This window comes from Callorhinus ursinus, unplaced genomic scaffold (genome assembly GCF_003265705.2).
Source record: "Callorhinus ursinus isolate GAN/ISIS: 27379988/994484 unplaced genomic scaffold, GSC_fseal_2.0 scaffold38, whole genome shotgun sequence".
In the NCBI taxonomy this organism is placed as follows: domain Eukaryota; kingdom Metazoa; phylum Chordata; class Mammalia; order Carnivora; family Otariidae; genus Callorhinus; species Callorhinus ursinus.
Window position 1 is genome coordinate 2,027,445 of NW_027397100.1, and position 26,012 is coordinate 2,053,456.

The 26,012-nt window shown below is 51.1% G+C and overlaps 2 protein-coding genes across 8 annotated transcripts in view; both read right to left on the bottom strand.

Moving 5' to 3' along the window:
* Window positions 1-1,383: 1,383 nt before the first annotated feature.
* On the bottom strand, window positions 1,384-10,099 carry PIGT (phosphatidylinositol glycan anchor biosynthesis class T). Its single transcript, XM_025875612.2, has 12 exons — window positions 9,885-10,099; window positions 9,158-9,335; window positions 7,238-7,365; window positions 6,828-6,928; window positions 6,596-6,682; window positions 5,994-6,081; window positions 5,788-5,885; window positions 5,532-5,697; window positions 4,684-4,884; window positions 2,770-2,935; window positions 2,582-2,665; window positions 1,384-1,853 (listed from the first exon to the last, which is right to left on the bottom strand). Exons 1-12 carry the CDS (start codon window positions 10,069-10,071, stop codon window positions 1,601-1,603), a joined length of 1,737 nt encoding a protein of 578 aa, XP_025731397.1. The 5' UTR covers window positions 10,072-10,099; the 3' UTR covers window positions 1,384-1,600.
* Window positions 10,100-15,976: 5,877 nt separating this feature from the next.
* The window catches only part of DBNDD2 (dysbindin domain containing 2), a 37,976-nt gene continuing 27,940 nt past the window's right edge, over window positions 15,977-26,012 (bottom strand). The window contains exons 1-5 of one of the 7 annotated variants that reach the window (XM_073880350.1): window positions 19,780-20,300; window positions 18,720-18,759; window positions 17,963-18,109; window positions 17,626-17,763; window positions 15,977-16,646 (exon numbers count right to left, since the gene is read on the bottom strand). In XM_073880350.1, coding sequence (XP_073736451.1) covers window positions 16,441-16,646; window positions 17,626-17,763; window positions 17,963-18,109; window positions 18,720-18,759; window positions 19,780-20,061 — 813 coding nt within the window. In that variant the 5' untranslated portion in view covers window positions 20,062-20,300 and the 3' untranslated portion in view covers window positions 15,977-16,440. The other 6 variants (XM_073880355.1, XM_073880351.1, XM_073880354.1 and 3 more) reach the window with 6 other exon arrangements.

The window sequence follows — 26,012 nt, forward strand, 5'->3', positions numbered from 1 at the left end:
GAGCTCTTGGAAAACCCTCACAGGTGACCTAACAACCCCATCTATGTTGGCTGTACAAATATCACCAGTACTATTGTGCTTAAGACTCTGCACGCATACTTGTAGGGTTTCTTGGTGCCCCTCGCCCTTCCCATCCCTACCCTTGAGCCCCAGATCCCAGGCCAGAATAGCCTACACCCAGTCATACATACATACTGATGGAGCACTTTCATGTCCTGAGCTGGATCAGGTCCAGATGGGAGACAGCCCCTGTGCCTCCAGGGAGCTTATAGTTTAATGGAAGTTAAAGAAAAAGAACAACCAGGGTGAAAGGAACCTGTAAAGGTTAAGTCCAGGGAGCTCTGGGAACAGCGGGAAGGGGCACCTACAGCAGTCTGGTGTATCAGGGAAGACTTCCTGGAGGAAGTAACTCTCCGGCTTGTTTGGTTTTTTTTAAGAGTGAACCAGGCAGTAGATAGAGGACAGTGTGTGGTTGGGGGAACAGGGCATTCTAAGCCACACTGCTATGATGGGAGAGCTGGGGAAGGGATGAGCAGACTGCAAATACTTACACAGTTAATGCCAAGTGTGCCAGAGGCAGGGACAGAAGATGGGGGTGGGGAGGGCCATCTGCCAAAGGACCTGGTACAGAAATCCAGGGTCATATAAGCAGAAAGGGAGGTGGACAGGGGCAGGCCTCGATCCAATGGACCTGGCTTCAAAGCCTGTGTAAGAGGTCTAAGGATCACCCTTAACAAAAGCTCATGAAGAGCCTGACAGAAATTCCAAGGCTGGGCTACACTCAGACGGACTGAATTCACAGGGTCTGGACTCCAGGAATCTGCATTATTTTCACAAGCATCTCAGGTGATTCCAATGCACCACACAGTTAGAAAACCAACACATGGAGCTCTTCCCCCGCTCCAGCTCTACCCCTGGTGATAGGGGACTGGTTCTCAGGGCTCCGGAAAGGTAGAGGATGGTTCATAGTCATGGTCACGGATACACTTCTATAAATACTCCTGGCCAAACCCAGGGAGTTCTGGGAATCACCAATGAGGGGGAAGCAAGAGAGAAGAGGGAATTCTTAGCAGGAGACAGAGGAGCTTTGTTTGTCGGGGTTTTGGGAGGCAGTGTAGGAAGTCTTATGCAGGTGCCCAGGAAACAGGCCCCAGCCCCCTCTTCCTGGGCCTCACGAACAGGAGGCAAAGAACCAAGGAAGCCACCTTTTTATGCCACAACCAGAAAGTTCCAGCTACCATGCGGTGATGCAAGCTCCTCAGCATATCTAGGTCAGCCCTGTCCTAGAACTTTCTGCAGTGATGGAAACGTTTGTCTGCACTGTCCAGGACAGCAGCCACGAACCACTTTTGGTTACTGAGCACTCGAAACATGGCCAGGACAGCAGAGGAAATGAATTTTTAATTTAAATGAATTGAAATTCAAATGCCACATCTGGCTCATGGCTCCTGAACTGGAGAGCGCATCTAAGCCCTGGCCTTGTCCAGGGGCAATTTGGTTTAAAAGCCAACTCTGAAGAGAGCGAGTGGCAGAAAGAGCCCTTGGAGTCACCACCAGCCCTCCCCAGAGAGAAATAGCAGCCCCGCTGTGGAGGCAAATCTCAGAGCGGGGGGACACCACGGGCACGCCGGATAAGGTTGGCCAGCCGCTTGGCCAGGCCGCCCGTGCTGGGCTCCTCGATGTGGAAGGTTCGGGTGAGGAGATTGTAGAAGGAGCCATAGCACACGGCGACCACTGTGCACGTGAGGCAGATGACATTGTAGGGCATGCTGAAGTCTGGCGTGGGCAGGTTCACCAGCAGCGGCTCCGTGTAGAGGCGCACGAAATAGCTAGAGCTGTCCGACGCTGGGTACCTGGGGGTCAGGAAGGAGAGGTGAGCGAGGCAGGCCTGGGATGCTCCTCCCCATCCCACCGCGTCCCGCTCCTGGCTGCACCGGGCCAAGAGGCGGCGGCAAGGGTGTGCAAAGCCTTCTTAGCCTCAAAACCTTTTTGACAGAAGACATCGCAGGTCAACACAGAAACATGAGAGATGACACGTAAACCTGATCAAAGGAGGGCCGCTTTGTGCTGAGGGGGAGGGACGGGGCCCTGCCTTCGCTCAGCAGTATCTTCCTTAGCCTCTGGTCTCTGCCTTGACGCTGTCTCCTCAGAGAAGCCCTCCTGGATAACCCCCTGATTACTCCCCAGCGCCCCCGACCCTATTACTCTAGACCAGAATTTCCCCTCCTGCCTCTTAACATGAGCAGGACAGGGGCAAGGCTGTTGTATGTCCTCTTGTACACCCAGTGCTCTCTGAAGGACCTGGAATTTGGTAAGCACTCAATGAAATATTCGTGAAGAGAAACACGGACTACGTGCAGGCTCTAAGTACAGCTCTTCTCGCCATTTCTTCTTCTAGAAGCACTTCAGGATCATTTCATAGTCAGGACAAACATTACAGACCACTAGGATTTTTACTGGGATTGAGTTAATTCAGCACATTGCTTTGGAAGGGGCGACACCCCACCCTGACCTGGCCCGCATGAACCTGATCACCCGTGTGGCTGCCCACCCCGAAGCCGGCGGCTGAGGTCACACTTACAGGGACTTGAAGAGGGGGCTCTCCTCCCAGTCCACGGGCTTGGCTGCCACCACGCTAGGCACGAGGGCACTGAGGACAGATGGGCTGTGGAGAGGCAGACAGGCATTTGGTGTGTGTGGCTCCCCCACCAGGGTGAGTGGCACGGCGGGTGGGCAGGAGGCTAGGGGCAGAATGTGAGGGGAGCCCACCTGACGTAGAAGCCGTGGTTGGGGTCTGGGGTGTACTCGGTCCACTTGAGCAGCGCCCGCTCAAACTGAATGGAGACCTTGGTGGCCGAGTTGGCTGGCAGCTGGATCAGCATCTCCAGGAGGTGCGGCTGCAGCCGGTCCTGCGCAGGCTGGTAGTGGACGTAACCTGGGGACAGGCAAGGGTCACCCACCCCTCTCTGCTGCGGTTGGACTACCTGCACCCTCGCCCCCACCTCTCAAGGCCTTAGGCTCTGGAGTGCAGGAGCCAGGCAGGCTCAGGGAGGGGAGCAGCGTCTTGGAAAAGGGAAAAGGTGTTTCCAGGGCAGCTGTCCCAGGGCAAGTTCAATCTAGTTAATCCTCACATCACTGAAACTGGGGTGCCCAGCATCAGGCGCCTCATGTGATTCAACAGGAAGTTCACAGAACCACCTGGAGGTTTCCTGGCCAAAATGTGGAACCTGAATCTAATCAAGTTTCTCTATCTAACCACCAACACACAAGAACTGCAGGGGAGGGAGGGGCATGTTAACCACAGGCCCAAGGGCAGATTCAGGGTGTAGAACATTCCATACAACAAATGACTGAGTTTCTCCAGCAAATAGATTAAAAAAAAAAAAAAAGAGTGGGAACTGTTATAGATTAAGAGACTTAAGAGCAAACACCCCAATGCAAGATGTTAATAATGGGGAACCTGGGTGGCAGGAGAGGTAGTAGTACATGGAACTTTGTGCTTGCTGCTCAGTTTTTCTCTAAACCTAAAACCACCGTAAGGAAATGAGGTCTATTAACTAACGAGAGAGAGAGAAACTTGAGAGCTTATCAAGCAAATGCGATGAGCACCCTGTTTAGATTCTAACTCAAATAAACCAACTATCCAGTGTTTTTTTCAGACCACTGGGGCAAACGGGCATGATAAGGACAGCTGGTATTTTGGGGACGCCCTCTCCCTGGTAGACATGTAGGCTGAAGCACTGGAAGGTGGACCCGACGTCTAGGATCAGTTTTAAGAAACTCCAGCAGAAAACTAAAATCGAGAAATGACATAAGGGCAGAGATGAAACACGAGTTTCATCTCCCGGGGGGGAGCCGGTCCCGTGGGAGTGTGTCATGCTCGCTCACGTAGGTGTGTGCTTGACACTTTCCAGAGCAAAAGGTTAAAAAACAAAACAGAAAAGCCTACAAAATACAGGGGTAGTGTGTTTGAAGAAGAGATTCTGAAGGGGACGCAAACAGTGGTGCTGAAGGTAAGTAGAACAGCCCAGGTCTGAAAGTGCAGGTAACGACAGGGGTGGTCACAGACGACAAGTCTGGGTGTCTGGAATGTGCCAGAACCTCCTCCTGAGAAGTCTTCTGTGTTAGGTTTCCCTCCACTCCAAACCACACGGGCTTTAGTGCTATGCCTGCCACCTGACAGGAAGCATGCAGAAAATATTAACTCTTCTTCAGAAAAAGCGTGGCAAGTAAAAGTCAATTAAAACAACGCCTCTTTACCCCTCCCAAGGAGGCAAAAACCATCTCCTCCAGCTTTATCTTTTTTGTTTCCAATACCGTTTTCCCTGCTGCTAACCCATTCTCCACTGCAAGCCTAGGACTCTGCACAAAAGGCCGTGCCTGGGGCACCAAGGAAGAAGGAGCAAAGAAGTAAAAAAGATCAGAAAATCGCTGCCCTTGTAAAGTCCTCTTAAGAATCCCCAGTCCTGTGTGTTTGAATTATCTCTGCTTTATGAATTACTTCCAGGTCTGGCACGGTGAGGCTACCCTTGCCACGTTTCAAAGTCTTCCAAACTCTTTGTGCCTGTGTAGTTTCTCCGAGGTACTTGAGGAATTACTCCCCCGAGAAAGGAGGGTCTGGAGGACCTGGAGGGAGAGCAAAGACGGGGTGGGGGTGGGGGAGGGGCGGGGCTCAGCTCTCACTCGGTTTGTTCTCCTTGCCCTTGGAGGTGATGGTGAGGGTGTGCACGTAGAGCCTCAGGTACCAGGGCACAGTGTCCAGCAGCAGCACGGGGAAGGCCCGGTATGGGTGGGTGTTGTACAGCAGCGTGCTCAGCTCTCCGTTCTGCAGCCCGTAGCCACTCACATATCGCTGGGCGTGCAGGAAGGGTGCCGGAGGGGCCTCTGCGAAGATGGGTCCATGGTTAAGAGCTCCCAAAGGAAAGGGTCACTCCTCACCCCCACTTCCCTGGGCACGTCCAGAGTCTCACAGCCAGGGAGCGACGGGGAAGACCTTGGCCTTCAAAACTGGGAAGCTTGCATCCCAGAATCATCCCTGTCTTCCCGGGCCCACAGCATAACAGAATTATCCTTACTTCTAAGTACTCACATGTGCCGAGCCCTGTGCCCCTCCAACCCAAACCAGGCGCCCTCATGGTAGTTGGCACTTGGCCTCGGTAACACTGAATACAATCACAATTAATTAACTGTTTCAGGTCTGCCTCAATCGAGAGACATTACATCTCTCGAATGCAAGGTATCTTCAGTCTTCAAAAAATATTTGCTAATAATTAAGTGAATGCATGAACAAACTCTGTGTCTTCCATCAATTATCTCATCCAATCTGCTGGGTAATTATGTCCCCATCTTCTAGATGAGGTAGTAAGGTTAGGAACCTGCCCAAGGTCACAGAGCTTAGAAGACGTGGAGTTAGAATCAAGACATCGACTCAGGACCTAGGTCTAACCGCACCCCTCATATCCCATAGTATGAGTCTTCCCCGAGAGAGAAAGCTCTGTAGCCCAGTGCCCTGGTGGCCCATCCGCACCCACCATTCTCAGGAGGGCTCTTCCACTTGAGCTGGAGGTTGAGGTTACGGGAGTTGTTGATCACGGCCGTGTCAAGCAAGTCATAGACGGCATAGGTCTTCCGGGTACCGAGGGTGACGTCCTGGTATGTGGTGGTTGGGGGCGGGTTCACCTCCAACGTCTCATTGTCCTAGGGGCACAAAGGCAGGGCTGAGAAGTGAACAGAGGCGCAGGCTGGCCTTGGGTGGAGGGTGACGATTGTGACTGGAGATCCGGGTACCTGGTTGTAGCTGGTGATGTCCACATAGACTCGGCTCTCTGAAGCCAGGGGACAGGGCTCTGTAAGGGTTCGGGAGAACATCCGGAAGAGGGACCAGTCTGAGGAGCAGAGAGGAGGTTGAGTGGGGGTGAGGACTAGGCCTGGTCTTCAGAGACAGGGCGGGACCAGTGATGGTAGGTAGCCAGCGAGTTGCCAAGGCAGCCTACCTTTCTTCCCCTGTGCTGTGACGAAGGCATCGTATACCACGGAAAGGGTCTGCCTCAGCTCCCAAGAGATGCTGGTACAGCGCGCGTTCTACCGCGAGGGCCAGACAGCAGCAGTCAGGAAGCATCAGTCCCCACCCCCACACACCGCCGCAGGGACGCCTACCTGGGCTCGATCCCTCGTCTGCCATGGACCTTCCCACCCACCCATTTGCTCCCGTTCACTACTGAGCACGCGACCCTGTGCCCGCGGCCCATCACCGACACCCGCAGGAACTGAGACTACTGTGACTCTCACTTGACAGAGGAGGAAATCAGGCTCGGGGAAATGAAACGACTTGCTCAAGGTCATGCCAGCTGAGTGACTGAGCTGGCAGTCACACGCATAGCTAGTGTTCTTCACAATGCTCCATGACACAGATTTACTGAACACCTGCCAGGCAACCACTCCATTCCCTTGGTGTGTGGCCAATGCCCCAAATAATCAGCATCCCAGCTAACACTTACTACCAGCACAGACCGCAAAACACACCAGGCTACGTGCTTTATCTGCATGTTCCCTCAGAGGCCCCGGATGGCACCTGCCCCCGCTCTCCATGACTTACTCTGCACACAGGACGGATATGCACTGCCTGGGAGTGGTAGCTGGTGTGGAACAAGCGATCGGCCTTCAGCAGCACAGACAGGCCTGCCTGGAGGAAGCAGGAAGAGATGAAAGGTCAGTGCCCTTCACTGTGGGACACCTGCACAGGGGGCCTGGCGGTCAGGCAGGGAAAGGGCGGGCGCCGACGCCATTCTCTGGGGCTCCTGCGCACATTCGGAGCACTCTGGCCTCACCTTGGAGCTACAAGGCAAGAGCTTCTTCCATGGGGTGAGGTTCTCCGTGCAGACGACCTCTCGTGGCAACACAGCGTAGCGCAGGAAAGAATGATCAGTGCCTGAGGGGGACATGAGTCTGTCCGGGGTGGGCCCTGGGGCCCCACTCTTCAAAGATGGGGTGACCCCCTCCCGCTCGCCATGCAACTCTCCAGGACCACCACCCTAGAGGTCCCGGCGGGGGATGGGACCCTCCTCTCCTTGGGAGAAGGCAATGCAGAGACAGCATGGTCTCAGGAAGCCTTCCTCGGGGCCCTGCACACCCAGGGGATTTAGGATCCAGCCCAGCTGAAGGAGCAGGAAGCTGAAGAGAAAGGAGGCAAAAAAGTTTGGGCGAGAGGAAGAAGGACAGGGCCACAGGGCTATCTCACCATTGGCCAGCCCCAGGGGTTTGAAGGAGGCAGTGGGAGTGACCGTGTTGGTAGAGTCGATGAAGTTCAGAGAGGCGCAGAAGATCCCCGAGAGGACATTACTGAGCTCCTTCCAAGATTTATCCACGCTGGATGGAGACACAAACCCACTCACTGGCGCGGGGCTCCCTCCCTCCAAGCCTGCACTTGGCTGCCGAACCGACAGACTGGCTAGCTGATGGAGCTGCCGTGGTACCACTGCCCTGCTTAGCTGCCTCCTGGGTCTCGCCCTACCCACCCCTTCCTCCTCACTCTCTTCTGGACATCCCGGCATCCCCACAGGTCTCTGCTCAGGCAATTCCTCCTCCTCCTGGCAATGCCCTACTCACCCCTCTCCGCCCACCTTCAAAGAGGCTCCCTCCTCCAGAAAGCCTTTCCTGCCCTCAACCACAGCCTCCTCCAGTGCTGCCATGGTTCTGACTCTCTGAGCCTCTCATGAAGTCCCTCCTGGGACAAGGATGTGGAGCGGCAGCCTCTTGTTCTAAGCCTCTCTTCTCAACTAGGCTGTGGGCAACGAACCTGGAGACAGGGAACACGCCTGGGTCACCTCTGTACACCCACAACACCGTGTAAAGTGCCCCACAATTTCAGAGGCTGAGATCAGCCCGCTGATCCACTGAGGTGTGCCCAGCTGGGCAAAAGGACATACTTCCCTGTGAACACCCTGGGCATGAAAGTAAGTCCTGCCTCCACCCTCAGAGTAGGAAGTCCCACATCCATAAAGGCTCACTGAACAAGGAAAAACAACCATTCTAGGACCCTACAAACACATCAAATTAAATTAGAAAAATATCACAACAGATTTGCTCTCTATATTAAGAAGAGAAAGCATAAAACCAAAATTCTAAACACCAGCTCCACGTTACAGGCAATTACAAGCTGAGGGGAGACAGTGACAGCAAGGTGTGTGGGGGGAGAAGCAAGGGAGTTAAGAGTTCAGGCAAATAAGAAAGGCTTGGCAAATCTGGAAGTCACTGCTTGAACCTCATCTGATATCATCTTAGTGTTGTCCTGGGGTTCTTCGATAATCCTCTGTCCAGAGCTTTTCAATTGCTACAATCGTTGAGCCTCATGTAAAGATTGCAAAGTTAAAGCCTGAAAGCTCTACCCAAGCCATAATCATGTTTCATGTAGTGTGCACAACACTGACCCACACAGCATTTCTTACACTTTGAAATTACTTACTGGTATTTAAATTTGCCAATTTTCACACTAAAATCCAGATTTCTGGCATCTCTTGAAAATGAGAGTATCTGATGACAGTAGGCCTCTATTCCCACAGGGCCACAGTCCCCTGAGGGTGAATGGCAGCTCTCCTCTCAAGCTCTCTAGCCTGCCATAGTCCCCACCACTCCCTTATTAATCCCCCCTTTTAAAATCATAGTGGGATTAAGAGGAAATTGTGGTACAACAGCAGTACCTAAACTGGTCCATCTCCCAAACAAAAGCTATTCTTCTAATGCTGAGATCTGGGATCCTGTAGGTCAATTCTAGCCCACGGATGTCTTGTTTGGCCTTCATGGTATCATCACTATCATTATCATCATTATTATTATGTGAGTGAACGTCTTTTAAAAGGTCATCCAGTTTGCCACAGACTTACTCTACATCCAAGTAAGCTTCAAATTCTTTGTTACCTGTCTCTGTGGATACGTGCGTGTGCTACCTCAGGTCTGGAAGTATCAGGGGAAGTGAAAATCACCAAAGTAAGGAATGCCACTCAGTGGCAATATCATTTATTACTTCCGATGCCACCTTTAACCCCCACGGAATTGCTGTCTGCTGGAACTGCTGCCCCCTAAGAGCAGTGGCACGATGACAACACCGGCCACTGCCACATTCCCTCCATGGCCTGCAACAGGACTCAGGGTGGGCACTCACTCAGTGACGGAGTCTTGGAACCAGACCCAGAGCTCTGCACCTGATGGGGCCTGCAGGAAAGGTGGCCCCCAGTATCGAGTCCTCCAGAAGCCTTGCGTGAATGACAAGTGCAGCTCTCGTAGAGAATACTTGGAGATCAACTGCCCCAGGGCTTTGGGAAATAGTCTATAATGAGACACTGGAAAAGGGGAGTAGGTAAGTGAAGATCCTGGAGGACGGGTTCCCAGCCACCCCAAAGCAGCAACAGACCCCAAGCTCTGGGGCCGGAGAGATCTGAATGCAGGACCAAACTGCCATTCACTAGCGATGTGATCTTGACCAAGTGCCTTTATCTCTCTACATCTCCAACTTCTTCCTCACTATCTCTTACAGAACTTAGCTCTGTGCCTAGCACCCAGGATAAATGGCAACGGCCAACAGCATCATCACCGGTGGTGTCGACAGAGGGCTCTAACTAAAGGATTAGAGTGGCAGCCTGGACCTGCGGGAAGAGCCCCTGGTCTAGGCGTCTGTAGGAGTCACTGCCCCTCCCCGGGCCTTAGTTTCACCACCAGTACAATGGGGTTCTTCAGTAACTATCCCATCCTTCCCCAAAGAGCTAGTTTGTCGAGCCCCAAGCCCATTGGCCAGAAGCCCTCCAAGGGACCAGGCTCCGCCCCCAGGGCTTGCCTCCACGCCCCCTCCCAGCGGGTGCCACAGCTGTCTTTCTCCACTCTCATCCTCTCACCTTCTTCCCGCTGCAGGTCCGAATCCCAGCGCGTGCGGAACTGGAATGTGGCGGCTACGTCCCCAGAAGGCAGCGGGGTGATAACGAGCTCCTCCCGCAGAGTGTCGCGTGGGGGCTCTGCATGGCCCCTGCCCACCGGCCCCAGGAGAAGCAGCACGAGCACAGCAAGCGGCAAGGCCGCCGCCATGCCAGCGGCTGCTTCCGCCTCCCAGCTGTGCCCGCCCCCACGAAAGCTGGCCTCCAATAGGAAGAGCGTATGAGAAATGATTTCCCGTGCCATCCCGGAACCCGGGGAGAGGTTACCAGAGAGACGGCGGGGCTGGGTCCTTCAAGGCGGGTTGGTTGGAGGGAGCGCGGGAGGATACGAAGGGCGGTGGACGTCTGGCACAACGGGGGGCTGGATTAAGGACCTCCGCCTCCCCACCTTGGGGTATTCGTGTTCATTAGAATGTGCTTAATAATACCGAGCGCTGCCACTGCGGCTGTGCCTATGTAATTGCTGAGGACTGAAAAAGGCTTTTGCGAGGTCACATGACAGGGCTCGTGCGTGCGTCTTCCTCAGCTTCTCGTGTCTCCATTTGCTCAGTCCTAAGCCTGGTGCAGAGCTTTCCTGTAAAACCCCCAAATAACTGGCCCCTTTATTATGAAAAATGTCAAACATCAGCAAAGTTGAAAGCATGAACACCTGTAACCTCATCACTTAGACTCCTCCATTAACATTTTACTATACTTGCTTTACCACATTTTGGTCTGTAAGTCCCTCAGTTCCTCTTATGTTTTGATACATGTCAAGGTACATTGCAGACGTAAGTACACTTCTCCCCAAAATATTTCAGCATGCATGTCATTAAACGAAGCTTAATTTTGTTTACATTTTGGTGTAAAACAAAGAAACGCACAACTCTGAAGTGCACATTCACTGAGTCTGACAAAAGCATATACCTGTGTAACCCAAACTTCTATCAAGATCGAGAACATTCCAAAAACCCCAGGAAGTTGGTTAATGCCCCTTGCCAGCCAATCCCTGCCCCCTCCTACTTTTTTTTTTTAGATTTTATTTATTTTTTAACAGAGAGAGACAGCGAGAGAGGGAACACAAGCAAGGAGAGTGGGAGAGGGAGAAGCAGGCTTCCCGCCGAGCAGGGAGCCCGATTGTGGGACTCGATCCCAGGACCCTGGGATCATGACCTGAGCCGAAGGCAGACGTATAACGACTGAGCCACCCAGGCGCCCCTGCCCCCTCCTACTTTCCAGAGGCAACCACTATTATGATTTTTCTCCACAATATAATCTGTTCTAGAGATTCACGTAAGTGAAACCATCGTATAGTATGTATATTTTCTTGTGTAAGAGTTCTTTCACAGGAGGAATGTTTCTGAGAATCATCCATGTTCTCGCATGTATCAGCAGTTTCTTTTTATTGCTGTGTGGTTTCACATTGTATGAATATACCTTAGTTTATCCATTCTCCTGGTGATGAACACCTGAACTCTTTCAGGTCTTTAGCTGTTATGAAGTAGGTTACTGTATAAGTTATTTTGTAGACATATGTTTATTTCCTTTGGGTAAATATTTAGGAGTGGTCAAAGGTCATAGGTAATGTTTAACTTTTTAAGTAACTGCCAGATCTTTTTCCAAAATGTATCATTTTATACTTGCACCAACAATATATGAGAGTTCTGGTTGATCCACATCCTGCTCAACATTTGTTTTTAATTTGGGAGGACTTTTTAGCTTTAGCCATATGGTTTATGTAGTGGTATCTTATTGTGGTTTTATTTTGCATTTCCCTGGTACCTGATGATATTGAGCATCTTTTCATATGCTTATTGGCCATACAAATATTTTCTCTTGTGAGGAGTCTGTTAAAATCATTTTGTACCCCCTCCCAATTTTTATATTGGCTTGTTTGCCTTTTTATTATTGAGTTGTAGGAGTTCTGATGTTAAATTCCTGCTTGGGTTTTTCCAGCTACCCTATGAGGAGCACATTCATGAAGGATTTTGCTCCTAGTCTCGGTAAAACTCACAACCGTACTTCTACGAAGAGCCAAATTTGGGGTCTGCCAAGATATACCCCAACCAACCAAAGAGGAAGTGTCAAAAAGATGTCTTTCTGTCATTATGCCCTCATTCTACTTCCATCTAGTGTTCTTCTCCCACTAGACATGGAATAAAGGCCACGAGTTTAGATGTCAGACAAATCCCCACACCAGCTTTTAATCCACAGGAGCATGAGCAACCCGAGGGTCACTTTTCTTCCTCTGTAAAATGGATAAACCTACTTTCAGGGTTGTTGTTAAGGATTAGAAATTATTTTTATGTAGGATCTAGAATGTATTAAGTGCTTAATAATATTGACCATCATTGACTCAATTCTTGATGTGGGGTCTATGATCTCCATTTTACAGATGAGAAAACAGGTACAGAAACTGAAATATTGCCTAAGATCGCAGCGAGTCATGAAGCCAGGCCTAGAGTTCACACCATCAACCTCAAAAAAAAAAAAAAAAAAAAAAAAGGAGCTACCATCATTATGATTATTTTATATTTCTATGTTTTGTCTCCTTTTGAAATTGCCTGTCCCCATCATTGAAGACCCAGCCACCTCCAGGAGACTTACCTTCTCCCTCTCTAGTGTGCTACGGTCTTCTGTTCACTTCTGCTCCAGCCTGTGTTCTCTTTCCATTATCTGTGGCCACATCTGCTCCTGGAAGAGCTCCTGGTCACCTTAGTATTCCTGTTGCCTCAGCAAGGAGGCTAGCACATACTAGGTGCTCAGCAATGTCTGAACAAGTAAGTCACAGCACAGTTGATACTGTCCCCACACTGCCATGCTCTTCAGTGTCAGGTTCTGTGCATTCTTTAGGGACTGCTACAGTGTGCACCTTCCAGGGAATCGTCTCCTGAGTTGTGGTCCCTCCTATTTCCTCCACAGCATAGGATTCTACAGGATGAGTCTGTCTGCTTCCCTCCTCCCCAGAGTCTGTGACAAGTCTGCAAGAGACAGAAGCAGCCACGCTGTGGCTTGGAGACTGAAAGCTGGGCTGCTTGCCTCGGAGCTGGCTCCAAATCATTCTCTCCTCTCCAGGGGCACTGCGTGGCCTCAAGAAACAGTCAGCTGGAGATGCTGGCTCTGAAGGCTCGCCAAGCCCCTGTGGTTTGGCAGAAGAAGAGATCATTGTCCAAGCAGGAAGTAGTCCTGGGGTCTCAGCTGACCCTAGACTTTTCTAGGCAAGGCTGGGGCTCATAGCAGCTTAACTGGGGGCTCCCCAGAGGCTCACACACAACTCTGCCTCTCCAGAAGACTGGCAGGCAAAATGCCCCAAGTCCCACAGATCTTAGCATCACGTGCCTGGAGTACTAAGAGATTTGTTGACATACTGACAGCAACCAAGCTGGTCTAGCTTCCCATCGTTTGCCTCGGAGGGGAGTAGGGTGATCCTGGAAGCTGAGAAGCCCTGTATAGCAGAGCCATGGGCTCATAGGCTGCAGCCCAGGTGAAGGTTCAGCCACAGTCAGACAGGTAGTTGAGATTTGCTACTCCAAAGGCAAGGAGAGGGCACAAGGACAGAGCCATGTCCTTTGTGTGCAGCAAAGTCATAAGCAACCCAGAAAAACTGCAAAATTTCACATGAGACTGAGCCCCGGCCCAGTTTAGTAGATGATCTCAACTTGGACACAGAGGCTTTTAGACAAAAGGAGCACAAAACTCCCACAAGTTTCTCACCAGCGCTAGGAAAAGCACTTAAGAGCTGTCACTTACAATGGCCTCCTGCAGGGGTGGAAGCAGGCTGGGACTATGGGAAGACTGCAGGCCTGTCACTCACTCAGCCTGGGTGGCACAAAGAACTTCGGGATTTAGGCTGAAGGCCATTGATCCCATGGTGGTGTTTGATGTACAAAGGGAGGTGGAATGATTTCTTTTTTCTGATGTGAGAAATGACTTGATGCCCCTTAAGGTTGGGTCCTAGAACCCTCCTTTCTCCTTCCACTCCCCCTCCCTCCCCGGGAAGGCACACTCACTCACTTACCACCTACACATTGGTAGCTCCATCTATTTATTTTCCCAGCCTAATCCTCTCTAAATCCAACACACGTGGGTCCGAGTGCCTACCCAACATGTCCTCCTGCAGGTCTCGAAAGCACCTCGAGCTCACCATGGCCAAAACCAAATTTGTGACCTTCTTCCCAAACCTGGTTCTCCCCTGCATTCCACATCATCCTGTTGTGCAAGGGAGAAACAATGGTGGCACCCTTGACCCCTTCCTCTCACTTACCTGTCAAATCTTTTGGAAACTGTCTCCTAAATCTCTCCTCACTCCTTCCACCTTTCTACATCCTGTCCACCTCCACGCTAGTCCACTACCCCGCTATGTAGCATGGCTCCTGGTTCCCAGGCAGCCATACTGGTGCTCTCCAGTGGGCAGGCCACAAGGAGCCTCTCCCCTCACGCCCCCGCCCCCCTCACTCCTTACTCCCCTCCTTGACTCCTTCCTATCCTTCAGGGCTCAGGTCAGATGCCACTTCAAGGGAAATGCCCCTGTGACTGCTCTTAACAGGCTATGAACTCCTTCCTTGAACTGGTCATAGTCGCAATTTTGCATTTGGGCCCCCACTAGACTAGACTCCCATAAAAGCAGCACTGTGTCTTTTTCTTCCCCCCACTCTACATTCCTTGTTCAGTGTCTTACACATGTTAAACACTGACATTTAATAAATATTTATTGAATGAATGTCATTTATTTTTTATACCCTGCCTCAACCCAGTCAAGCTGATCACTACCATTATCTCTTGCATATGGAGTATTGTGTTAGGTGTCTGTCCTGAGCCTTTCCCCTCCAGTATATTCCCCACACTGTGGCCAGAATTACCTTTTTAACAAGCAAATGCAACCACTTGTAATCCTCCCTTACTCCCCATAAAATTCAGATTAACATGGCCCCTAACACGTCAACTGCTAGTTACCTATCCAAAGACTATTTCCTCTTGTTCCTTAGAAACAGCCTGGTTTTTATCAAGACAGCAGTGTGCTCTACTAAAGGACCACCCCAGCCTCTCCAGTAGCCACGGTGCTTCTGAGAGGTTTGAAAGGTAGCACGGAAATCAGAGGCACGGGTAATTCAGTGACTTGAAAAGGTCACTGTCTTTCCAGAGGCCAGAATTTTCTTTCTTCCAGATAATGTTGTGTCCCTATGTCTATAAAATACCTGTAAGTGAAACCTTTCTTGGGTTAGCACTCTCTGGTCAGTGAGATGAAAGTGGACACGACTGGTTGGAACTTCCAAGGACGCTTCCTGAAGTAGAAACGGAGAGCAGGCTGTGCTTTGCCCGTCCCCACTTTCTTCTCCCACTTTCTGCCAGTTTCAAGGACATGATGAGCGGGGCTTCAGCGGCAATCTCAGACAGGAGCTATCAATGGGAATTCGAGCCACGTGGCTGGGATGGCTGAGCAAAAAGAGCCAAAAAGGACCCAGGCGCCCAGTAACTTTGGAGCAGCCACATGGTCCTGCACTTCGGATGTCTTTTATATGAGGAAATAAATTTGTATCTTAAGTCTCTGACCTTTTACTAGCAGCCAAATTGAAACTTGATACAGGCTTCCAAGTATTTCATGACTAACCTCTGTCAGTCTTACCTCTTTCCTCTCGTCCCCAAATCCAACAGTTTAGCCCAGCTGAATGTTCCTCAGTTCCTCAGAGCTATTTCTCTCCATTTACAGTCTTCCCAAGCTGCTCTTGCTGCTTGAATTACAGCCCCCACTCGGCAAACTCCTACTCAGCCTCTGGATCTCAGCTTAAAAAAATCAGCTCTTTGGTGGCCACACGAGCTGTTTTCTGATACCAGAGTTGTTCCTCATCATGCTACTGATTACACTGTGAACCGTGGTGTTTATTTGGTTTTCTCCTCCAGAGACAGTCAAGTACCAAAGGCAGGGATGCAGCCTGTCTTGTTCAGAACTATACTCCAAATGCCCGGCACACGTATTCAAGGACTATTTCTGAAGAGATGGAGCACATGAGAGATGGGGGGATGGTGTTGGTTAGATATAGTGGGTCTGAGATCTCTGCAACGTGACACACGAAGGGGAGTGGTTGGTAGATTATTATTTATTATTTATACCGTGCCCTGTTCCCGAACAGGATGTAGGGGAGCAGGGTGGCTGGAGTACCACTGCACGGGGAGTGCTACGGAGTTCACGTCCACTTAGAGACACTGGTCCAGGAGACTCTATCAGAAGACTGCAGGAGAGTCTGGGGGAGGGAGGGGTGCTAAGAAAAGCAGTAGCATCTTGTCCTGCCTCATCTTCCATCTCCTTGCCTATAAGCCCTACCTTGGGAGGAAGCCAAAAACTGGTGGGAGGGTTGTAGCAGGAAAGGTTAGCAGTAAAGCAGGAGGGTTATTTCCCAGAGAGGTACGCCATCCCACTGTCCTTGCCTGCCCCTGGTGCCTACTGCAAGTAAAGAGTCTGGTCTTCTCTGAAGGGCTCTGGCTGGGCCTAGGGTCTCCTGCGGAGAAGAGCCAGCTCAGTCAGTCTGTAGATGGGGGCCCACTGCTAGCTGCAAGCTCCAGGCTCTGCCCCTCCATCAGCCCCATCCTCTTCCGCATCAGACTGTGCCAAGGGCGTGTCTGCCCCGCCGTCACTGGGATTTGGGCTGTGCAGGTTGGTGGAGTCGTCAGAAGATGAGGAGGACGTGCGGGACGCAGTCCTGTCTGGCGTGGGCATTGGCAGGCTCAACTCCTCCGGGTGGTCATCCAGCCCTGCCCAGAAAAGAAGAGTTGGTCAGGGCCACAAACAGGGCTTCTGGGGACTCTCGGAGATGGTCCAGCCAGGAGAGGCTGAAGCCCAGAGAAGGGCAGGGGCGTGACCAGTCACTGAGCCAGTCTACAAAGAGCCAGGTCTCCTGACTGCCAGTTCCTTCCACTTCACTACACCATGTCTGGGCCCTAGACTCAGGTCAATCAATTCAAGAGTTCAAGCTCTACCTACGTCACTTACTGGCTCCCGAGCGGCTCTGGGCAAGTCATTTTCCCCCTCAAGGACTGAATCTTCTCTAAAAATGGGATAGGCACCTACATTCCAGAAGGGTTTTGAGGATAAAATCAATCGAGGAATGATTATAAAATGTCTGGCATGCAGTAGACCATCAATAAACAGCGGCAGCTTTAAATAAGAGACTATCTATTTTATAAGCTAAACATACGGGCTTTGGAACAAGACAGCCATGGTTTGAACCCAGCTTTTCCACTTTCTGGCTGTGTGACAACTTCTGAGTCTAATTTCCTCCTTTATAAAATCAGGATACTACTGCCTGCCCTAATAGGACATTGTAAGGATTGAGTTAATTGAGCACAGTTATTAGCAACCTTAAAAAAAAAAAAAAAAGTGCTCAGTAAATATTCGTATGAAGAGGACTAAAATGGCTTATCTAATATAAAAATTTATATTTTATATGATTTTAATTACGTGAATTAATCACATTAATTTCACAAACACAAAATTAACAAAGGCTAAGGGGGGCTGGGGCATTCCCAGAATTTTAGATTGGAGATCTGTCACCCAGTTCCCCTCGGGGTCAACTTCCCTAAAACCAGAACAGACAGCTGTTTCATTCGTAGAAACACCCATTTCCAGCCCCTACATGTATACTTCTCCAGCCCTGCCTTGCAGCCTCACTTCAGAGCCTGCCACCCGGTTCTGGCTAACTGGTGCCCAAGTCCCCCAAGCCAAGGGCCATACCAGATGTCTGGGAGGCTGGTGGAGAGTCCTCACAAGGCAAGAACACATCTGCTCCATCCTGGTCTCCAAGGTCAATAAGTTCTACCTGCTCCAGTGCATCCACATTCACTTCCATGGATGAAATACTCCCTATGGGGGCTGCAGATCAAGAAGAGGGCAAGTCAGGAGGACACAGGCCAGAGCCCCCAGAGCTCCTAGGATGGTCAAAGATATGTGTCAGGTCTAGAGACAGAAGTTTTGAGGGCCAAAAAAACAAGGGAAGAGGCTCCCATGATTCAGGACCTACGAGACCTACCCCCCCCATTCCAGTCCCTCGCCCCAGGACTCAAGAGCTTACGTCTCTGCGACTCGAGATGCAGGTGGGACAGGGGGAAGACAAACTCCGTCTCAGGCTGCAAAATTTCCTCAAAGAATTTTTGCCGCTCCCGAAGGCGGAGCTGCTGGCGCTCCAGGGCTGCCCGAGGATTTGGGTCCATGTCGGCTCCTGGGAGGTGGAAAGGGCAAGTAGAGCTATGAAGTTGAGAGGGAACACAACGGGGGCCTGGGCCTGGGGAGCCCCTCTGCAGCCAGCATCCTGGCGTTGCAGCCTGGACACCACCGGACTTGGCCACCTCCTTCCCTTCCTTGAAACAAAGTCCGTTACTACAAACTTCAAGTCTCAGAGAGAGGCAGGGCTGAGCCTGGCTCCACAAAGGGGACGCTGGTTCCAGGCACGGCAAAAGAAGCGCCTCTGTATTCAGGGAACAGGGCCAAGAGCCAAGTCTCAGTATCATGCCCTGGTGAGAGCAGTTGGAGGGATTGGTCCAGCCCAAAAGAAGGAGGCACTTCTAACGGACCCAGGCACCCCTCGGAAGGCCATGGAAGACGGTGGGATGGGGATCTCAGGGTGCTCAAGTGCTGCAACTCTGGTTCATGCCCAGCCTTCAAAACCCAAAGACTAAAGCACCCCCTCCCCCCCACACACCCCATCACCACCATCCCCTCCAAACCCTGCTCTGAAGTCACAGACCTGACTTCCCGACTTGGCTCTGCCCCTCAGGAAATCATCTTTCCAGCCTCAGTCTTCCCACCCGAAAATGACTTAATAGTCCTACCTGCCTCAAACACAACGCAGGGGCTGCTGGTGCAGGTGCTCTGTAAAGTGTAAAGCCCAGATACTGGGCTATTTAGAGGCCTCCCCATCTCTTTCTTCTCCGTGCTCCCCACGTCTTTATTTAAGCACCTCTCCTCTGACACATCTCAGTCTTGTATCCCCACCCGTCAGTGAGTAGCAACTGGAAGGGCGGGTCCTGGGTCCAACGCAGACCAGGCCCCCGCGGTCCCCAGTGCTGAGAGCTTTCCAGAACACCAGAGCTCTGGGCCAGCCCAGGCCCTATACTTCCACTCGCATTCACTCCATCTCCTTCAGGCAGAGCGCTCAGAGCCCATCACCGGAGGCAAGGGAGTATCTGGCTTGAGGACCAGCTCGTCATCCTCTGTAGCCTGCCTCCCTCGCTTCATCTGGACGCTGTGTCGGAGACCCCGGCCACCTCCACAGGCGCTGCTGCGGGCCGCGAGGGGCTCAAACCCAAGTGGGCCAGCCAGGGCCAAAGACAGTGTGCGGAGACCCGGTGGCCGCCGGCTGGCAGCCGGGGAGGGAGGCGCTGACGCCGATTCCTGGGAAAGGCTCTCCGAGCTGCCGCCCAGGTCACAGCGCTAAAAATACCCGGGGCCCCTGGGGCCATCTGCTCCAGCGGCCGGGCGGGGGAGGGAGAGAACGAGGGTGGGGGCGCCCACGGGCCGGGGGTGCCAGGACGCCCCTCTCGCCCTCCCCCTAACCATCTCCCGAGACCTGAGGGGCTCTCCCCAGGGGGCAGCGGAGCCGGGGCCGGGGAGAGGAAGGGAGTTGTTTACGCGACGAAAGGTGCTGGGGAAAAGACGAGGTCTGGAGAGCCTGGAGAGCCCGGGGAGCCCCAGAAATGCAGAGCGCCCTGCCGGTCTCCGCCCCACCCGCCCTGGAGTCCGCGGGAGCGAGAAAATTCCCTAAAAAGGGCCGGGGCGCGCCCGCGGGTGGGGGGAGGAGGCGGCCGAGGGCCCCAGGGCGTCCGGCTAGTGCAGCGGGCCCCCAGCCCTGGCCCGCCCGCCGCCTCTGCGCCCCCGCCGCTGAGCCCCTACCTGCAGCGCCCCGCGCCCCCGCTGCCTCGGTCGCTCGGCTCCGGCGAGACGGCGGCGGGGGCGTGGGAGCGAGCCGCGCCGGCCGGGGTGGGGCTGCGCCGCCGAGGCTCCCGCGGGACGGCCGGGCCCTGGGAGCCGGGAACGAGGAAGCGGCGGGCGGCGGAAGTGGGGGAGGGGCGGCGGCGGGCACCCGCGCTCGCCTCCCTCCCGGCGGCCTTGGGGAGCCCCCTCGGGCGCGGCCGCTCGCACTTCCAGGCCAGGGGAAAAGTTCCCGGCGCGCATCCCTGCCCCGCAGCTGGCCGCGCTCGTCCGCACTCCGCCCGCTGCCGGGGCGCTCGGCTCCGCACGCTCAGATCCACTTGCTGCGCCGCCCTCGGCAGCGCATCCCCGCCGCGGGGACACGCGCGGGTTGTCGACCCACGCGCACTTGCTGCTGGCGACTCCCGGGCAGCCCCGCCGCAACGCACCCGCACCCTGGGCGAGAAGGCGCAGCGGGGAAGGGGTCCTGGTGGAGCGGGGAGGGCACTGACCCGGTGCCGCGCATCAGGGCAGGTGCGCCGCGGCGGAGGGCCCCCCTGACCCTAGGACTCACCCGGCAGCCCCGGGTTCTGTCTCCGGGATCGCACCGAGCCGCCGCCCAGGCTTCCAGCGCACTGGGCGGGGTGGGCGCCGGGACGGGGCGGGTCAGGGCTGCAGGGGTGGGCCGCTCCGCCGCGCCCCGAGACGCCGGCGTGGAGCCAAGTCCTCCAGGGCGCGAACAGGGGCGCTGCGAATTCAGACTGGCGGGGGTGGAGGGGCAAGGCACAAACTGTGGGGCCGACGGAGGAAACGCTTGCCCCCTCTCCGTGCCTCCTGCTCAAACCAGTGCGGTAAGTGTCCAAGCTGGCAGCGCCTGGACTGAGATTCTGTGCCCATTCTTTTCCTCCGCCCTCCCACCCATCCCCTTGTGCTCACAGCTCCAGAAGCCGCGGGAACAGGACCGGGTCGGGGGTGTCTGTCGGGAATACTTCTTCCGTGGGGTCATTCGTTCATTCACTCAACAAACATCCGCGAGCAAGCCAGGAACTGGGAGTCATCCTTGGCACCTCCCTGTCCTGTGCTAAATACACCTCCATTCCCTGTCGATTCTCTTCCCTAAATAACTTTTCAATCCACCATTCCTCTCCGTTTCCACCACTCTCTCTCCCTTGGCTCCTCCAGTAGCCTTCTATCTGGTTTTCCTGTACTCACTCTGGCCCTGCTACACTGCATCCCCCCCCCCCCATAATACACAGCAGTCAGCCACCATTTCAAAACCCAAGTCTGCGTTCAAAACGCCACCCCCTGCTTAAATCCCTCCATTGTGAGAATAAAATCTAGGTGCTGATATCTCAGCCGAGTCTTGAAGAAATAAGTTCAACAAGCAGAGAAGAGGGGGGATGGGCATGTGCAAAGGGATGGAGTCATGACATATTCAGGTTTCCCTGTCAGGGGACCAGCCCTCTACAGATACCCAAACCGCTGCTTCATCTATTGTTAGTGGGATCTTAAAACAACCCTGTGAGAGAAATACAGCAAGTAGCATTCCCACTATTTTACAAGCAAGGAAACTAGTTTGTGGGAGGCAAGTGGTAGGCAAGTGGTTAAGAGCACAGGCGTGGTAGTCCAACCCTCCTGGGTTGCAAACCTAGCTCTGCATCTAGCCAGCTGTGTAAACACTTAATTTCTCTGTTCCTTGATTTCCTTGCTTATTAGGTAGGAATAATTAATCCCTACCACTTATGAGATAATCCATATAAAATGCTTAGTACAGGATGTGGGCACTTCGGAGATGCTCAATAAACATTAGGTGTTTTGATTGTAATGGGTTCTGAGAAAGGGAGGAAAGTGCTTGCTTCTGTGAATTTCTGAAATTATAGGAAGTACACCCTAATAGTTAATACTTCTACAGAGCTTATTATAATTCCGTTGTTGTTATAAGTGCTTTGCATATATTAACTCTTTTAATCCTTTTAACAATCTTGTGAGGTAAATGCTATTATTATTTCCATTTTACAGATCCAGAAACTGAGAGACAGAGAGGTGAAGGGACTTGTCCAAGGCCATACAGCAAATAAGTGATGAAATTCAAATCCACAGAGGCTGCTTCCAGGGACTGTGCTTGTAACCTCTGCTCCCAGCCTATTCCCGTTCTGTCCTGTTGCAGTTTCTATCTTCCAAGAAATGTTTTAGTCAGGTTGATTCTTAGTCCTCAGTACTGGATGAAGGAGATACTTGGTCCCACTTCCTAGCACAGAGGAATGAGACCCACTCGGGAGTACAGTGGGTGAGAGCTCAGCTCCCAAAACCATTTCTCCCCGTTCCAGGCTTATCCCCAGGAACAGAACTCCATGGGTTCTTTCGACCTGTCCCCAAGATGGTGAGAGATCTGGAACCTCCATCCCTTCTCTTTGCCAGACAGTTGCCACATGAAGAGGTAGAGAGGGAAAAGCATCCAAGCTAGAGATAATTCAGGGGGCTAAGCTGGAAGGGTGTCAGGCAAGAGAAAGACCCAGGCAGCGGCCCCAGGAGCAGATGGCAAAAGGAGGTGGAAGGAGCCCTGGAAAAGTAGATGGCTGAGACTTCTGGCTTCCATCCAGGATGCAGAAAGCTGGGAAGAGCATCGTTACCACACTAATCACAATTTTTAAAAATTGTTAGTCTATAGAATTACAACTTTTGTCAAACTCAGAGAGCTGAGGTTGCAGAGCAACCAATTAACCTGAATTCCAAAGAAGGACAGGAGCCTCCAAGAAGAAATGGGATGGAGGCACTGGCACACTTGTGAGGAGGGAGGAAGACAGGCCTCCGGCGGGCATGTCAGAACAGTTCATTTCCATATGTAGATCCGGGTTTCTCTCTCGTATCACATTCTCTCTGCCTCCAGAAAGAGCTACATAAAGAAGTAAAGATCTCTGGAATGGACGAATAAAGGTAAATGGAAGAGACATTTTTCTGTTTTTAATCACCTTACAAGACAACTGACTCTCTAAAGCAAGAGAGTGGCAATACACTACTCTTTTGCTTTCGAAGTCATGGGGATGTAAAGTGCAGCATAGGGAATGTAGTCAGTAACTTTGTGTGGTGACAGTTGGTAAGTACATTTATCATGATGAGCATTTTGTAATATATATAATTGTCAAATGACTATGTTGTACACCTGAAACTAATATAAAATCATATGTCACTACATTTCAATTTTAAAAAGTAGCAATACGTTGTGGATAGATAGCATATATTAAAGTAAAACGTGTAACAATAACAATAGTCAGACTGATGGGATAAGTAATTGGAAATATACTCTTGAAGGATCCTCTGCTATATAAGAAGTGGTATAACATTATTTAAAGATTGACTTTGATTAATTGAAGATATATATTGTAAATGCAAGGGCAACCACTAAAAAATTTTTTGAAAGAAGTTTAACAAGCCAATATGAAGATAAAGTGGGATTATAAAAATATTGGGAGGCATTCTCCCTGGGCTTTTTTGTGTTCAACGTGTCTTGTTGACTATGTCAAGATTGCAAGGATCTGACTTCTCTGTCACCTGGGCCCTCGCCCAAGATTGTCGATTGTTAATAGAGCTGGAGAGATCAGATCATGTCTTTCTCAAATCAAGGCAGGTTTGCTTACTGCTTGTTATAAAAGTTCTGGGCCTGGCTCCTTAGCCACAGTGTATATGCTGTGCATCTGGGACCACCATATCGGTTGTTGGCCTTGGGGCAAAGGGAACCAACAAACACACAACTATGCTGCTGTTCATGTTGTTTGGTGTGCTGTGAGTAACCATCTGTTTTGATCAAATGCAGTAAGTCTTATTGTCTATTTTTGGTACCCAATAGATTGATGTTTTTCCCTGAAAAAAATGTAATTAATCCAAAGTAAGGAAAAAAAAGAGAAAAAATGAGAAAAAAAGATGTAAAATATAAAACAAATAGCAAGATACAAGATTATACTCCAACTGTCAATGAAAGACAACAAATTAAAAAACAGACTAGTAGAGTAGGAAGTAAAGCAAAAGGCAATAATGTACTGTCTACAAGAAACCCAATTTAACCATAAAAAAATATATGCGTTAAAAGTAAATGAATGGAGGGCACCTGGCTGGCTCAGTCATTAAGCGTCTGACTTCGGCTCAGGTCATGGTCCCAGGGCCCTGGGATCGAGTCCCGCATTGGGCTCCCTGCTCAGGGGGAAGCCTGCTTCTCCCTCTCCCACTCCCCTTGCTTGTGTTCCCTCTCTCGCTGTGTCTCTCTGTCTCTGTCAAATAAATAAATAAAAATCTTAGAAAAAAAAAGTAAATGAATGGAATGAGATAACACCATATAAACAGTAATCAAAGCAAATTAGAGTGGCAATATTAATACCAGACAAATGTAAACTTCAAAAAGACTATTACCAGTGATAAAGAGAGATATTCATAATAATAAAAGGTTCAATTCACCAAGAAGACTCCACTATTATAAATGTGAATACATCTAATAACAGAGTTTCAAAAATAGATGAAGTAAAAACCAATAGACCTAAAATAGAAAGAGAAAAGTCTATATTTCAGTTAGAGAATTCAATACTGCTCTCTTAGTAATCAATAAAACAAGTAGAAAGGACAAAGCAGGGAGGATATAGAAAACCTGAACACTAGCAACTGACTTGTTCTGACTGACATTTTTGTAACACTTTACCCACCAACAGCAGAGTAAACATTCTTTTCAACTGCACATAAAACTGCACGAAGATACACCATAGTCTGGGCCACAGAACAAACCTCAACAAATTTAAAAGAATTTAAATCATACAAAATGTTGATATGACTATACGAGAATTGAAATATAACTAATAAAGATATCTGGGAAACACCCCCAATACTTGGAAATAAAACACAACACTTCACGATAACCCATAAGTCAAAAACGAAGTCCACAAGGAAATTAGAAAAATATCCCGAATTGAATTTGAAATGCAGCAGCCAGCCACCAAAATACCCTCCGGTGCTCAGGGCCATTCGTTAGTCATACCTTTCTATAGACCTCTGCTACACTGGATCAAGGTTACTCTATGTAAGAAATGATGATGGATCCTGCCCCAAATTAGAATTAAAAAAACAAAAGACCACAGCTTCCATCTTGGGTGTAGGTCCTCTATTGCTTGGATCACTCAGGGGGAAGCCAGCTACTATGTTGTCAACAGCCATGCAGAGAGGCTCACGTGGCAAGCAACAGAAGATTCCAGCCAACAGCCAGGAAGAGCAGAGGCCTGCCAGCAACCACATCAGTGAGCAGGGAAACAGATCCACCAGCCCTGGGAGCGCCTTGGAAGGACCGCAGTCGTGGCCAGCAGCTTGCCTGTGACCTCCTGAGACACAGAGGCAGGACCATTTGAGCTAGAGCATTCCTGGATTCCTGCTACCCAAAGCCTCTGAGATACTGAATACTTATATCAAACTGCTAAGTTTGTATTGCCATGCGGCAATAGATAACCGTGTAGAGACTCTGGTACTGGGGCAGAATGCTGCCGTGTCAGCTCCCAAGCGTGGCAGTGGCATTAGAACTGGCAACAAACAGAGAAGAGTGTAGTCAAAGTGCCTTGGAAAAGCTGCTGATAGAAGCCTCAGGCCTTTGATAAGACAACAGCCAGGGCAGACTGGTAAGTGTTACTGGAAACTGGGGGAGGGGGAAGCTCGTTAAGTCAGGACACAGAGGTTAGCAGCCCCATCGCCTGCAGTAAAGAGGAGAACAGGGATACGCCTAATGAACTGGGTGATCTAGCTAATTTCCAAGCAAGGTGGTGAAGGTGCCACCTGGTCTCTTCTCACTGCCGACGGTAAAAGGCCAGCAGGGAGAGAGGAACTAAAGCAGCAGTTCCCAAGTGACAGCGAGGCTGCCTCCGGGGGTGGGGGGGGTGGAGCATATGGCAATGTCTGGAGACGTTTTTGGTTGTCAAAACTGGAGAGGTTGCTATTGGCATCTAGTTCACAGAGGCCAGGGATGCTGTTAAATATCCTCTAGTGCACAAGACAGACCCCTCTCACCACTGCCCCCCAGAAAAAGAATCATCCTGCCCAGAGTGTCAGTAGTGCTGAGGTGGAGAAACCCTGAGCTAAAAGGAAGTGCTGTTAAATTTGAAGGAGCCAGGACTTCACGGTAGGAAATTCTCAGCCTCTCCAAATGGCAAATGAAAGTAACATTAAGAAGTGGTTTCCTAGCAAACCTCAAA